The 15049-nt window shown below is 41.8% G+C and overlaps 3 protein-coding genes across 3 annotated transcripts; 2 read left to right on the top strand and 1 right to left on the bottom strand.

Annotated features, from left to right (window-relative positions):
- The first annotated feature begins 652 nt into the window (after positions 1 to 652).
- Positions 653 to 2736, top strand: rrp7a (ribosomal RNA processing 7 homolog A). Its single transcript, XM_024136668.2, is given in 7 exon segments — positions 653 to 759; positions 1201 to 1343; positions 1496 to 1621; positions 1732 to 1855; positions 2002 to 2099; positions 2180 to 2387; positions 2562 to 2736. Coding segments are annotated over 7 exon segments (846 nt in total). The 5' UTR covers positions 653 to 698; the 3' UTR covers positions 2648 to 2736.
- A 244-nt stretch (positions 2737 to 2980) lies between these two features.
- LOC112069349 (zona pellucida sperm-binding protein 4-like) lies at positions 2981 to 7903 on the bottom strand. The gene is made up of 12 exons (XM_024136667.2): positions 7525 to 7903; positions 7310 to 7431; positions 7091 to 7211; positions 6839 to 6973; positions 6500 to 6672; positions 6265 to 6344; positions 6000 to 6127; positions 5670 to 5853; positions 5408 to 5552; positions 4246 to 4312; positions 4017 to 4148; positions 2981 to 3247 (listed from the first exon to the last, which is right to left on the bottom strand). The coding sequence occupies exons 1-12, from the start codon at positions 7706 to 7708 to the stop codon at positions 3087 to 3089; spliced, it is 1632 nt and encodes a 543-aa protein (XP_023992435.1). The 5' UTR covers positions 7709 to 7903; the 3' UTR covers positions 2981 to 3086.
- Positions 7904 to 9134: 1231 nt separating this feature from the next.
- wbp2nl (WBP2 N-terminal like) lies at positions 9135 to 14268 on the top strand. The gene is made up of 8 exons (XM_024136665.2): positions 9135 to 9513; positions 10343 to 10451; positions 11915 to 12053; positions 12446 to 12538; positions 12780 to 12965; positions 13243 to 13326; positions 13785 to 13861; positions 13974 to 14268. Exons 1-8 carry the CDS (start codon positions 9455 to 9457, stop codon positions 14046 to 14048), a joined length of 822 nt encoding a protein of 273 aa, XP_023992433.1. The 5' UTR covers positions 9135 to 9454; the 3' UTR covers positions 14049 to 14268.
- Positions 14269 to 15049: the final 781 nt, after the last annotated feature.

Below are 15049 nucleotides of genomic sequence, written 5' to 3'. Positions count from 1 at the left end.
CCCTTTTGTGATAGCAAATTCATCAGGGACCCCCTCATAAACAGATTACAACGCGCGTGCAATTTTAAAAAGGGCCTTGCAAGGAGCTTTACATTGTCTGCTGGGTGAACCCAAGCCCTGGGAAGGAGCATTTAAAAGACCCTGCTTTTGGCATCTGAGAGAAAATGTAGCAGTTTTAATTTTGTCATGGGGCAGACATGTTTTGTTGTTCCAGCTTTAAAGATATTCTGCAATTCTACACATTTTGCCATGAGGCAGAGAGCAAACTGCTGTTTTAAAGCTTTAATTGGGGAATAGTATTGAGTTTAAAAATGTATAAATGGTGGCGTACTGTGAATACCAATATCCTTGAGCCTCCCTTGGCCCATGTTGCCCAGGGCTAAGGACATCTATTGTAGATAAATACTATTACATAGTGATCTATTACATACTTTACATTTATTCCACGGATCCCTTGGCCAAAAGTCGTATAATCCGTTAGTAATATCCTTTTTATTTTTTATGAAATGTTAAATATATACGTTGAGATCTGGCCGCGGAACCCTGCAGTACACCTGGACCCCATTTTGAGAACCCCTGTGAGACAGCTAGAGCCTCTAAAAAGTAGGATTAACATTTTTGGTGGGGGGATTTGTATTAAGCATATTTAGACTAAAACCAATCCATTTCTACTTCCTGTGTGAAAGGTCGCAAAGAAGATGGCGCCGTCCAGGACGAAACATGCCAACCAGGCTTGTGTTATTCCAGGTGGTTTTACAGGTAACCATTGCTAAAATAACACACGTAAACGGAGAATGTGATTTAAAAAATATAATTTTGTGTTTGTTAGTTCGATCATGATCTCATTCTGTTTCAACCACACTAGCTTGCTTCTAGCTAGCTAACTCCACAACGTATGTCGAACACTCAATTTAAGCTTGCTTCAAGACCAAACTTTGTAAACACATGAGTCTTGATGTTGTTGGTGCCTTATGGTGTTTAACGATTAAAATCGGTCAACTTGAAGTCTATATTATTTGGACTGCATTCCCTAATACTACATAATGTAGCTTAAGCAACGATTGTCTACTATGTTTTACTCTCAGGCTGAAACCATTAGTAACCTCTGGGTCTCCCTGGAGTTGTAGACAATGTATTAGGACCTGCCTAGACAGATGTTTGTCTGTTTTGACTGTATTTTGACTGAACCACTCTTCTCAGTGCTTTCTCTACAGTTCAGTACTGACAGTGTTGCTCAGCACAAAATATGTGTAAAAGAGCACCGGGTGCGAGCAGAGAAAACCACACAAAGACCCCTCGACAGAACACTGTTTGTCCTTAACATTCCCCCATATTGCTCTGAGGTACGTTTATGTTGTAAAGACTGCCAATTACCAATCAGTGTGCATGTGATTGTTGTACTATTAGCAAGTCTACAGAAAAATTAAATGTTTGTGCTACAGCTGTGTGGCCAAATAAGGTATAAAAGTACTAATCTCTTTCTGCTGTCTTTCAGGGTGTCATAAAGGAGCTCTTCTCTCAGTTTGGTCCTGTTCAGTCAGTGGAGCTCAGGGAGAAGCCAGGGTCCTTTGAGCACTCAGGACCCAAGCTGGCTAAGTATTTCACACCAGCACAAAAACAGGTATGCCATGAATCCGGACAACGAAGCTCGGTGTTTAGATCAGATTGATTATTGAAGTGCCTATGGACACCTTTTCAGTATTGAGCCTTTTCTGTTTCCATTCCCTACAGGGGTTCAGAGTGGGTTACATCGTGTTTCAGAAGGCCATCAGTATTACAGCAGTGAAGTCCCATCCCCATGATGTCCCATTGGTTGTTTCCACAGAGCAGCGACCTGTGTGGACAGGTCTACAGAGTGAGTGAGCTTTAAAGTGCTCTTCTAGATGCTTGGTCTTTTCTAAATATCGGCAGAATGTATAAAATTGGAAAGACATTTCACCCATATTGAATACAGTATTAAACATGCCTTTCACTTGTCTCGCTTTGTTTCTTTGTCTTTAGAATGGATTCATCAGTACAAGCAGTCATTTGCTCAGCCAGACAAACTACAGGAGGCAGTTGACACCTTCATGCAGGATTARGATAAGAGAAAAGAAGAGGTCAAATTCTCCCCCTGTATCTCAATCTCAACTCATTTAGGTACCGTATTTCTGTTAACAATTTTTTTTTTCTTACCCAGGAGGCAGAGCGACAAAAGGAGGAGGCTGAGGAGCAGCTGGAGGATGAGGAGGGCTGGGTAAAAGTTACCAGGGGTAAAAGRGGGACCAAGACCCGCCCCCACAGTGAGGTATCCAATCAGAAAGCTCTGCAGAAGGAGAGCAGAAAGAGGAAGCGAAAGGAGCTCATGAACTTCTACACCTGGCAGCACAGAAACACACAGAAAGAACGTAAGTTATGGTTCRAGTCATTTGATCACAACAGAAGCACAATGTGTGGTGAAATCCTTTTATTCTTTAGTGCAAAACTTTAACTTTTTTGTTCAGTCATTCTGGCTTCACTGCTAACTTTGTCCATATTACTCAGTCACTCTGGATTTTGAAAAGGGTTATTCTCTCTTTCAGACATCGCTGAACTGAGGAAAAAGTTTGAAGAGGACAAACAGCGAATTGCTTTGCTAAGAGCACAGAGGAAGTTCCGACCTTACTGAATCAAGTTTCTTCTGAGATTCTCCCCACCTTCCTGTTTTTTAAACCACCTAATCACACCATTGATGACAATAAATATCAATTTACTCTGTATAGTCTTGTTTGTCACTGATACAGTAATTTATGCAGTCTACAAGTTAGATTGGTATTCGATTCAAAAGATGTGAATCAATACCTTAGGATCACTTCTCGTTTTCCAACAGACACCCTTGTATTCTGCTATTTCTGGGGCTGTAGGATAGGAGGCTTTAATATCTGATATTTTACTTTCAGTTGTAGCGCTATGTACTCAGTTTGTGACCTTTACCAAAGTATCAAAGGCAAACTGGCTGCATAATACATGTGATGTACATTTGTTATGCATTGGAATGCACATGGCCAGTGAAGGTATTTAATGGTAGTTGAAATGAATACCAATTGTAAAGTGTTCATAGAGGTGCTTTATTGGGCTTGTTCAACCTGTAGGCCAGTCTCATTGTTTCTGGTTTCCATTTCCACGTCATTTTCTGCCACTTGACAACTCATCGACCATGAAGAGAACAGGAGGAAGAACAGGATGGAGGTACAGATGACCGTGACAGAATACATTGACACCTGAAATGCTGAGGGCCGCCAGCAAGAGAAAATGTTAGTGTCAGTTTCATTCCACTCATACAGGAGCTGTGGGGTAAGTTTAGACATTTTGGGTATGGTTTCCTAGAAACTAGGAAGATGTAATTTCATGGAGTCTGAAGGAAGAAACCACATGGAAAAGAGGTAAGCAAGTTATGTCCAAAAAAGTATTGTATGATGCTTGGATCTAAACCAAAATAAATCATTAAATACTGTTCTATACATCAGTTGGAGTCTATAAGCTTCAATATGTGGTCCTAAGCCTAGCATGAAAGTGCATTGTTGTAGTGTGGGTTAATATAGTAAAAATGTTTGCCTTGGAGTAAGTTGAGCCAAAGGCAAGTGAGAAAATGTAAGAGTTCTTCCCAGGCATAATGCAAGGCATTATCGCTGGTATATGTAAAAGTGTAAAAAAGTACAACGTTAGGTGTTAAGCCTGTGTTGAAATATGCTTGAATTGATTAAAAGACAAAGAGCAATTGTGATTGTGTTTGGGAAAAATATACAGGATTTTAAAAAGATGGTGGTAATATTTAATTCAGTACAGAAATGTGTATGTGGCTCAACTACTCGGGGTCGAGCTATGTTTTAAAAACTAACGCTTAAATTAATTCAGATTATTTCCAGGGATACACATCCTGAAATAAGTAGATATCTTTGTTAGAAAGAATACTACATTTCCCTTGACAGAGTGATGTTGAATGTAAAAAAAAAAAAGTCTCAACTTACCCCACTCTCCCCTATTTGGAATGTGCTTACCTATATTCAGATGATCACTATGATTCTGTTCCTGTTCAGAACTGTTCTGACCCAACAACACAGGACCAAATGAGACTAACTGGGTGACTCGATCTGACCCAGACTCCCTCCTCGCCCTCTCACCATCAGGTGCTGGATGGAGGAGGATGAGACAGCATGACTATTGGATGAAATATCCCAATTCACAGTGTTAGGGTGAATGTAGAACATAGGGACCTGAAACACTCACAGGTGATGGAGAAATGTTGTTTACACTCTTCCTCTGTGCAGATTTCCACCCAGCAGTAAAAGTACACCTGAGAAACAAGATTCAGTAATCAGTGTTTTCCCCAACCCTGGTCCTCCAGTACCCCAACAGTACAGATTTCCGTTGTAGTCCTGGACAAAACACACCTCATTCAACTCATTGAGGGCTTGATGATTAGTTGAATCAGGTGTGCTTGTCAGGGCTACAATGAAAATGTGTACTGTTGGCATCATCAATGACCAGGGTTGGGAAACACTGCTGCAGATGGAGGACCAAGAGATCTTTGTTTTGACAATTTATACTAAACAAAAATAAACATAACATGCAATAATTTCAACAATTTTACAGTTCATATAAGGAAATCAGTCAATTGAAATAAATTAGGCCCTAATCTATGGATTTCATATGATTGGGCAAGGGCACAGCCATGGGTGGGCCTGGGAGGACATAGGCCCAAACACTTGGGAGCCAGGCCCAGCCAATCAGAATTTGTTTTTCCCCACAGAAGAGCTTTATTACAAACAGAAATACTCCTCAATTTCATCAGCTGTCCGGGTGGCTGGTCTCAGACAATCCCGCAGGTGAAGAAGCCGGATGTGGAGGTCCTGGGCTGGTGTGGTTACACGTGGTCTGTGGTTGTGTGACTGGTTGGACATACTGCCAAATTCTCTAATACGACGGAGGCGGCTTATGGTGGAGAAATAAACATTACATTTTCTGGCAACAACTCTGGTGGATCTTCCTGCAGTCAGAATGTCAATTCCACACTCTCTCAAAACCTGAGACATCTGTGACATTGTGTTGTGACAAAACTGCACATTTTAGAGTGGCCTTTTCTTGTCCCCAGAACAAGGTGCACCTCTATAATGATCATGCCGTTTAATCAGTTTCTTGATATGCCACACCTTTCAGGTGGATGGATTATCTTGGCAAATGAGAAATGCTCACTAACGGGGGATGTAAACAAATTTGTGCACAACATTTGAGAGAAATATGCTTTGTGTGTGTATGGAAGAGTTCTGGGATCTTTTATTTCAGCTCATGAAACATGGGACCAACACTTTACATGTTGCGTTTATACTTTTGTTCTGTATATATATTAGCAAAATGTTCAGATACTTCAGATAAATAGGATAGACCTTACCTCCTCCACACTGAGATTGCCCGTCTCAGGGTCCACGAAGGAAAAGGTCTTGACATCAAACCTCCTGACCTGGGAGTGAGAGGTTGTCTTCCCCTGACTGTCCACTGGGACAGAACTCCTCATGTTGTCCAGAGGGTTAGGACAGCTGTCAGGGAGAAGGATGGGAGTGAGACTACTAAACCAATGTATATTGACAGTCTTCATATTCACAGTGATTAATCTTGAGTCAGTATAGGAAAACTTTTGTCTCCCTCCCTCTCACCCATCATAGAGTAGTGTCCATACGGAGTGTCTGGAGGCAGGGTAGGCGAAGCAGTCACGCACACACAGGGAGAGACTGGGGTCAGGGGAGGGTGGAGRGATTGACACCTCCACATACACAGGCTTACGCAGATAGAGGGTCAGGGGCAGCTGGTCCTCAGGGAGGAAAGAGGTAAAGGACTCATCTGGAAAAAAGAAAAGGGCCAGGATGATGGAGGTCTACCAGTGTAACAGTGTGTGAAGTGACAACTCTTGATGKCATATACTTGCAGTGWTTGGATTTGGCATCCCTTGCTTGGTCTGTGGAAACCATATTGTTTTACTACAGTACCTGTGGCTATTCTCATCTGCACTCGGACAGTCCCCAGTGCAGTCACAGGTGGAGGGTTAGTTGGGTTTAAGGACCACAGATCAGTGTGGAGGAGAGCTGACCCCTCATATTGACACTGGACCTGCAGACTACAAACCAAGTCTCATTCAAAACATTTACTCCATAGCAGTTTCAAGCAATTAGGTTCTGGCTAAAGCCACGATATGGTAAAGTAGTCCAAATTGTAGTGCACTGTCCACAGGCAGGAAGAGAAATAAGCAGCTACCTGAAGGGAGAATGTTTGCCCGTAATCTTTGGATGCAGTTCCTCAACCTCCACCTCATAGCTTACAACATCCCCATTCACCTGTAAATATAAGAGGGGGAACAAGGTATTTTAGCATACCTAAGAGTATTCAACACTACAAGAAAAAGCAACATTATACTACTACCAGAGGCATTCAGGACAGAAATATACTACTGTAGAATAGGGCAGAAGGCAAACTAGACCTACTGACTCACCATCATCTTTGTGCCACACTCCCTCACCCCGATTTTAAAGACAGCTGTATCTGCAGAGGTAGCTACAGGAGAGCACTGTGGCTGACCCTTGACGGCAAGGTTGTTGGGGTTGAGTGGGGGGTCAGTGTCTGTCGCCTTCACAGAGAACACAAAATGGCCATCCAGAGAACAGGCTGAGAGCAAGAGGAGGAGACAGAAACAAGGAGTTATTCTTGACATTTAATCTCTGATATCACTATGCGCCAATCTCACCACGACAGTCACTATCCCTCTGCTGATACTTTCTTTCAGAAGCATGTTCTCCATTGTACAAAATACACACAAAGCGAATTCCATTACTGTTCATTCTGTAATAGCAAGCCGAGTCATGATCATCATAGCAGCATCCCAGTTTGAGACAGCCATCATTGGAGACATCCTGGGGCCCACAGTCCACACCCAAAGCTCTATGGATGCTGCATTTTCCTGATCGTGCTGAAGGAAAGTAAATTGGAAGAATGACTTTTACAGAGGTGGTACTAAATGGCACTGCAATCACTATGTGGGATAAATCATCTAAAATTCACTCCCTATGAAATTATATGAACTCACAGGTGCGACCGATGATGGGTTTCTGGGCCATCATCTTGAGTAGGGGGCAGCTAATTTTGACCCTGTACCATTGATCCCCTGCATCCAGCTGAACTCTCAAAGATACAACCACTGTGTCACCCTAAAGATAAACCAAAGTGGTTTGATATGGCAATCAGTAGGTTTACACACAGACCAAGACCTCTCAATGCAATGAACATCAAAAATACATGACCATACCTCAACCTGTGTGTAGCAACTGTCATATCGACTCTGGAAAGAAAGAGTACCATTCTTCTCTCCCCTTCTCACTCCACAATATTCTTTGGCTTTTGGCACAGGCACACTGACTCCAGACCTGTCTGGGGGAAATGAGATCAACCAGCATACCATACTTTCTAATTAAACAAACAAAATCTGCAGATATAGAGGGCTAAACTATAATGGCTATTTACCTTTTACGCGCAGGTTATGAAGAACCGCTTGACCGAAAACTGCGCGTATTCGTCGGGCGGTGCAGGTGACTCGAGGCAGGGCATCTTGTGCTCTAGTTTGAGCGGTTTTCTGCTGCACGAGAGTTGAAAGGTATCGGTAATATGGCGCAAAGAATGCAAAAATTACACAAATCATAAGTAGCATTGTTAGGCTACAGGTTATGCTATGTTTTAATTAGTTAAATGATTCACAATTGAACAATATAATTGTGACAAAAGTAATATTTTGCGCGGTATTTGTGTGGTTTCTTTGTGTAGTGAAGAAACGTGTCTTGCAAGACCAGTAATTGGAGTGATGAGGCAGGACATTGCGTCAGGCTTTGTTAGCCTACKGGTGATTAAGTCAATTATCACAGTCTGACTGTATGTAGGCCTGCTGTATGTAACACATCCGGGACTGAATGAATGATAACATTTCATTTTATGAATACATTTGATTTATTATTAAGGGATCCTTCCAACTTTTACCCCATTGTTTTCTTTAATAGCCTACTGTGGGGAAAAGTTTGGCTATATTGTGGACTTTCATTATAATTCTATGTTGAATCCTAAGGAAAATAAGGACATATCACCCTTGATTAAAAGGTCAAAGTAAAGTGAAGGTAATGTATGCCACATTTGCACTCTGCATACAATACTAGGCAATTAATTTTCACCTCAGGGTCAGTAAATGCAATTATTACATAACAACCTCAATCCCCTCCTCTTTTCTCACAGTCCCCATGCTCATTTCTCAGTCCCTATGGCAATGCTTGTACCGATTGCTTGTACCCACCCATTCTATGCTATGAGGCTTTTTAACATGAGCACTTATATTCATTGATGATGTGCTGCTTTTAATGTCAGTGTGTCCTTTGTTGTGTTTTATTGTGTATTTATTGGTGGTGTTATGTYTTGGCTGGTTCAATCAAATGTGCCCTTTTGGGGATTAATAAAGAACTATCTTATCTTATTACATAGCCAGGCCCATATTTTTGCTACATATTGGAAGCCACAAAATGAAATAGAACGTTGTATCTTTATGCTGTAAACACTGTGTTCAGTAGGCCTACTGTCACTGTGGCCACGCATGGCATTGTCCCCCATGTAATGCAGACACGGAACAGGATGAAAATAGCTATATAGGACAACATTTGGAAGTCTACTTTTTGCATGTAGCAATTTGAGGAAGATCYTAGAGCAAGATTACTTGTAAATTCATGTGATCTACATAATTGTAGCTAAATTAAAAGTTGTCCCACTGAGACGAGACAGGCCTTATGTCAGTTAAAAGTGGAATGGACATGATATACACATAGTTAAACTAAGTGATGAGAAAATTTATTCACATTTAGTTTTTTTTTTTCCTGTATTCCATCCTTTTTTGGGACCATACATAAGTCATGACTCATGAGTCATAAACTGATTACACAATTGGCCTACTAACTTTTCCATTACATGTGTTGGTTGTACAAGCAGAATTATATAATCCAATTTGGAATATATAGCCACCCATTAGATGTTCTAGTATTGGACTATGACTGAGGCAAACTTGAAGCACATTCTATAAAAACATGACATAATGGATGATGTTTAAACAATAATCAATCATATATGAAAAGCATTTACTCTCCTTAGGCCTACTCAGCTCTCTTCACAACCACAATGAGTTATTATTTAATCCAAACCAATCTCAAATATCCCACCTAACCTCAACACACTAGAATTATATGACAATCTCAATTCAAAGGCTTGTTGACAATATGGGAAACAATGTTGGCAAACAGAACATTGCAGTKACAGCACATGAAACAGCTGATCCTGTGACGTAACACTTTGAGGTTTTTGGGACATTCCTCTAATTTCCAGTGTGTAGCTGTACCCGACGAAGAGTACATTAGACTATCTGAACATGGCTTTGAATCGAAATCATTCTCAAAACGGAGGAGTTTTGATTAACAACGGCGAGAGGTTAGTGAATCATTAATCGCCACGAAGCTCACTTTCTAAAGGTAGCTTAGTTAGCTAACTCGCAAGTTAACGTTAGCTGTTATGGTAATGTTAGCTAGTTAGCAAGATAGCTTTCATACCTAGTGTTAATTAAATCTAGCCAATGTCAGTTAGCTATTTGGGTTGCTTTTTTTATTCAGCAAGCGCTATTTTGTAGTGATAAAGTCGTTAGCTAGTTTAATTATTTTTAGCTAGCTAACTGTTAGCTAGCTACCAGTCAGCAACGTCATTGTTGTTGGCCTTGCTGGCAGGAAAAGCTACCTAAGTACTAAGTCAGTCAGTCAGTCATCATTACGCATTTGAAACGTATTAAATCTAACGTTAGCTAGATACATTTTCTTACTTTAGTCAAACTAGGTGTAAGAGTAAGCTAGCTAAATAAGTTTGTTTTCCAGGGAGGTAGACACAGCAAAGTCAACAAAGAGAGTGAGCCCGCCCGCCCCAACTACAACCTGAGTCTAAAGTAAACGGTGTGACAGTTTTTTGGAAGTTGATAAAGTAACAGGAACTTAGGAAATATACGAATAAAGAACTTTTCATAATAGTTAGATTTGGCACATTCTGGAAGTGTCAGATTTAACCAACCAACCAACCAGTATGTGAAATGCTAATAGTAGGCCTATGTGAAATGATGTGTAGACCATACAGAATCCCACTATGTCCCTTGACACTCGGTTCTGCTAGGATTCTACGACAGTATTTGTCCTATGGAGGACCTGTCATACATACTATACCTATTGATCTGTAAATTCACTACACATTCCTAAACTGAACATGTATCCTCCACTAGTGTGTTGAGGGAATGCAAGAATGTGGAGCTGTCCTTCAGTGATGTCACCAGCAAGACAGACCTGCTGAGGGGGACCAAGAAAGGGACTGTTTACCTCACTCCATACAGGGTATGTTTATTATCTGACCATGCTGGTCCTGTGTGCCTGTTGGAAGACAATCCTTTTTCTTCTATGAGGTTTAATAGCGGTTGGCATCCAATAAATGTTGCATTACCGTCACCTACTAGACTGGAGTATAACTCCCTTTGCTTAAAAAAATATATACAAAAAAATCTACAAATACCCTACCATCTAACCCTGCACTCACTAAAAACCCACCACCCTGCTCCACTATTTAAATCTATTTAGTCCTACCTCAGGTCAACAGCCTGAAAAGATGGGAAACCACCACTTAACACACCCTGTAACTCTTCTGACGTCAAGTCTCACACACCCAAATACATCTCTGCAGCTACCACCACAATCTCAATTTTATGTGACTTACGTTCCATCCCTGCAGTAGTTGGTAACCATTGCTATAAATGCTAAAAATCCAATCTTACTGAAACATATCACTTTTTAGCCTATCCCTCTGTACTGGTACAGTTCTACTACTCACACCACTCCTCTCAGGATCCCTCCCCCTTGACCCATCTTCCTCTACTTTCTTCACTGCCTCAGCATACGACAACTTCTGCACTACTCTAACCCTGGAAACCTCAACCTGCCTCTCGCACCGAACATTTCTGATCTCCAGCCCCCCTACAATTAACACATACCACTACTTTCCCCAATGCTACACATTCCTTTGTCTCATGCCCTTCTGCACACTTCTCACACCTAGGAACCTCCCTCCTACACACTGCTGCCACATGCCCATAAGCTTGACACCTGTAACAACGTAATGTATTCGGCACAAAAGCTTTTATGGGCTAACTTATATATCCTAACATCACTTTGTTGGGAAAAGGCTCTACATCAAAACTCAAAATGGGGCCTCCCGAGTGGCGCGGCGGTCTAAGGCACTGCATCGCAGTGCTAGAGGCGTCACTACAGATCCTGGGTTCAATCCCAGGCTGTGACGCAGCTGGTCGCGACCCGGTGACCCATGAGGCGGCGCACAATTGGCCTAGCGTCGGTTAGGGAGGGTTTGGCCGGCCGGAATGCCCTTGTCCCATCGCGCTTCAGTGACTCCTTGTGGCGGGCCGGTCGCCTGCTGGATGGTGTTTCCTACGACACATTGGTTCGGCTGGCTTCCGGGTTAAGTGAGCAGTGTGTCAAGAAGTAGTGTGGCTTGGCAGGGTCGTGTTTCAGAGAACGCATGGCTCTCGAACTTCGCCTCTCCTGAGTCCGTAGGGTAGTTGCAGCGATGGGACAAGACTTTAACCACCAAGTGGATATTGAAAAAAAGGGGTAAAAAGTTTTTTTTTAAATACAAATAAAAACTCACAAGGACATATGACTCTTCTGTTTCACCACTCACGCCATCCTGTCTGCGGCGCATCAAACGACGAGTATCACAAACTGGAAGACTACCATTGCTCTGCATCCCATCTCATTGCCCTCTTTCTCTCTGTTTGTCCTCGTTTCAGTTGGTGTTTGTGTCCAGTAATGRCAAGGACAGCCTGGGGTCTGTGATGTTCCCGTACTACCTGATGAAGGGCTGCAGCATCGAGCAGCCAGTCTTCGCTGCCAATTACATCAGGGGCACAGTGTCTGCTGAGGCTGGGGGTAGGAAGCAGTTTGTTGTCCTCCCATAGCATTCAACACCATCATGAGGAAATAACTGTAGAGCAGGCAAAGTGTTTATGGCCTCCAGTCCCAGGTATGGCCTGATGTGTCCTACGCAAGGGTGATTTGCCAAGGCCAGAGATTTTCTGAGGCTGACATCAGTCTGTAAACCACAATCTCATTTTACTTTACAATGTCTATGTGTCAAAGTTTTTACCAGCAGCAGTAGTAGTTTTTAGCAGCAGTAGTAATTTTTAGCAGCAGTCGTAGAAATTGAAGTGTGACATCTCCTCCAAAGCACTGATTATAATTCAATATCAGACGTGRAATTTAATGCAAAGACAAGTACACAGTGCTCATCAATGTTTTGACACTACTTTCTTTGGTTTCAGGAGGCTGGGAAGGCCAGGCTAGCTTCAAGATGTCTTTTTCCAGTGGGGGAGCCATCGAGTTAGGTCAGCACCTCTTCAAACTGGCAACAAATGGTAAGTAATTTCATGACTGCCATGTTTSTCAGTACAGAGCCTATTTGTCATTCAACATACAGTATCTGCTTTACTCAGTTTATATCGTACAATTAAATAATTCATTWAACATGTACATCACTAAAGKATTTCCTYGTAATGCWGTCAAAGTTTGTTATATTTGTTAGGCTACATATTTGTTATACATGTTACTCTTTTAGTCCAGTCTGTATTTTAGGATTAACCCTCAACTTTGTTTTAGCATCTCGTGCCCCTCCTGCTCAAAACGGAGGTGCCTCCTTTGGCTATCCCTCTCCTGGAGTGATGAATGGCTACGGCCCACCACCTGTTCCTCAGAACTACCCGTATGAACCCCCACCCCAGCAGAATGGTTTCTACCAGGCTCCCCCAGGCAACATGGGCTATCCCTACCCTATGGCAGCCGCAGGTGTGTTATTAAAGAACTTTATCATCACTATAAAACTGTTTGTATGTTATGCAGGTTTAGGTCATAATAATTGAGAATCAAATGCTGTGATGCTAGGAGATTTAAGTTTACATTAGAGATTGCCTAGCACTTAAATACGGAATAATTTTGGATAATGCCTCGATTGTTATGAGTGTATGAATTCTATTGATTGGTGTCAATATTTATAACTACTTCAAGTAAAGATGTGTCCCCAAGGCTGTTATGAGTATTTTGGGTATTCTCTCTTGTGTTGCAGGAATGTACCCATCTGCCCCTGCCTACATGGCCCCACCTCCCCCCTATCCTGGGCCCCCCCAAAACTGGGCTGCTCCCCCTGCAGGTTTGTCTCCCTGTCTCTCTCTGTATGTCTGCATCGCTGCATCTGTCTGATCCCATCAGTCTGCRTCAATATGAAGCACATGACGCATGGCACTYAGAAAGGAGTGCTGATGTCYTAAKCGGTACACATCATATTAAAAAGGAGAAACAAACAAAATACCTCTCACCCCTAGTCTCCCTTACCRCATGAAACAACCCAGTTGGCCTGAACTCAGTACGCCTCATTTACATGTCAGTTGTGTGTCTATTTGTGGGTTTTGGAGAATTGAAATAGAGTTGGAAGTGTGCATCATTCTGTCCGGAAGATGTCTTGTCACGAGTATCCTGCTGCAATATACTGTGTTAAGTGTGCTCCATTGTCTCTCCTACTCTACAGTTACAGTAGCATTTGCTTCTGTATCAGTTACTGTACATGTGCATTATTCTCCCCTCATTTCTCTGTCTCTCCCTGATCCTCAGGTAATGCCAAGGCAGCAGAGGCAGCAGGCAGCGCCTATTTCAACCCCAACAACCCCCACAATGTCTACATGCCCATGGTAAGGGACCTGTTATTCTCTCCATGTCCATTCAGTGCATGCACTTTATGCTGTGTTGATGTTTTTAGTTCAGCGTTTTTAAGATATTCTATCGCTGTTTATTCCCACATAGGAACAGCCTCCTCCCTATGCACCTTCTGCCCCTCCTGCTCCTTACCCAGGCTATCCAGAGAAGAAGAACAACTAAAGCTCAATAACCATCATCCCCTAATAAATGCAACAGCAAATGATTAAGGGGATGATAATTATTAGACTGGAGAGGAAAGTATAAAGTACTACATTGACAAAAAGGCAAGATTATTTTTCTGGCAATTCACACAAGTAATTTTGAGGCACAACAATGTTGGGACATTTTCAAATGATGAATGTTTCCTTTTAATCATGAGTAAAGCTTTATTTCACCCCCTCCCACTCAGTTTATTTTATTTTGTCAATTGCCAAGTAAATGGTTATTCACGTAACAGATAAGTATTCAATCTTTTCAGTTATCATGGTCGGCTCTCTCTCCTTCAGTCTGTTAGAATGTGGAACTGTCCTGTACTTAGGAAAGGGTTTCTAACTGCCCTGTTGAGGTACATGTAAGTACATGTAATGGGCAGTATGGGGAATGTATAGGCATTAAATATTTACAGCATTTTTTAAATCCAGAGGTTTATTACCAAAATACATTTTTATAACAATTTTCGATTAAAATGATATTAACAAAACGACAATTTCTATTCCTACTAGTATTGTAAAGTATTTTTACATTCACGTTCACAGTAAGTGTTTCCATTGTGTTGGTGCGTGGTTTAAGTTTGTTCCAGAGAGCCTTGAATGAAAGATGAAGTTCCCAGTGCTCTCAATGTACACCATAACTTTCTAGATTATTTCTGGCTTTTTATTGAAGGAAGGAAGTGCATGTTGTTTGAATATGGCAATTGGATGGAGTACTGACATGTACCGCTACGTTTGTGAGATTATTGGTAATGTGCAATGTTCCTAGATCTCACAAATAACTTGTTGAGCCTAGAGATGATAACTGGTCACATGAATAACCCATGCCCTAGTCGAACCCTGTATATTGTATTGATGAATGCAAAGCCCGGCTGAAACCAAAACCATACTCTGTGCAATTACACAAGTGTGGGGTTACTAGGCCATGTATTTATTTAGCCGCTAGCCCGCTACACAGTGCTTTCTTGCAGT

Source organism: Salvelinus sp. IW2-2015, unplaced genomic scaffold, assembly GCF_002910315.2.
Source record: "Salvelinus sp. IW2-2015 unplaced genomic scaffold, ASM291031v2 Un_scaffold992, whole genome shotgun sequence".
In the NCBI taxonomy this organism is placed as follows: Eukaryota; Metazoa; Chordata; class Actinopteri; order Salmoniformes; family Salmonidae; genus Salvelinus; species Salvelinus sp. IW2-2015.
This window is presented reverse-complemented; position numbering and strand designations above follow the sequence as displayed.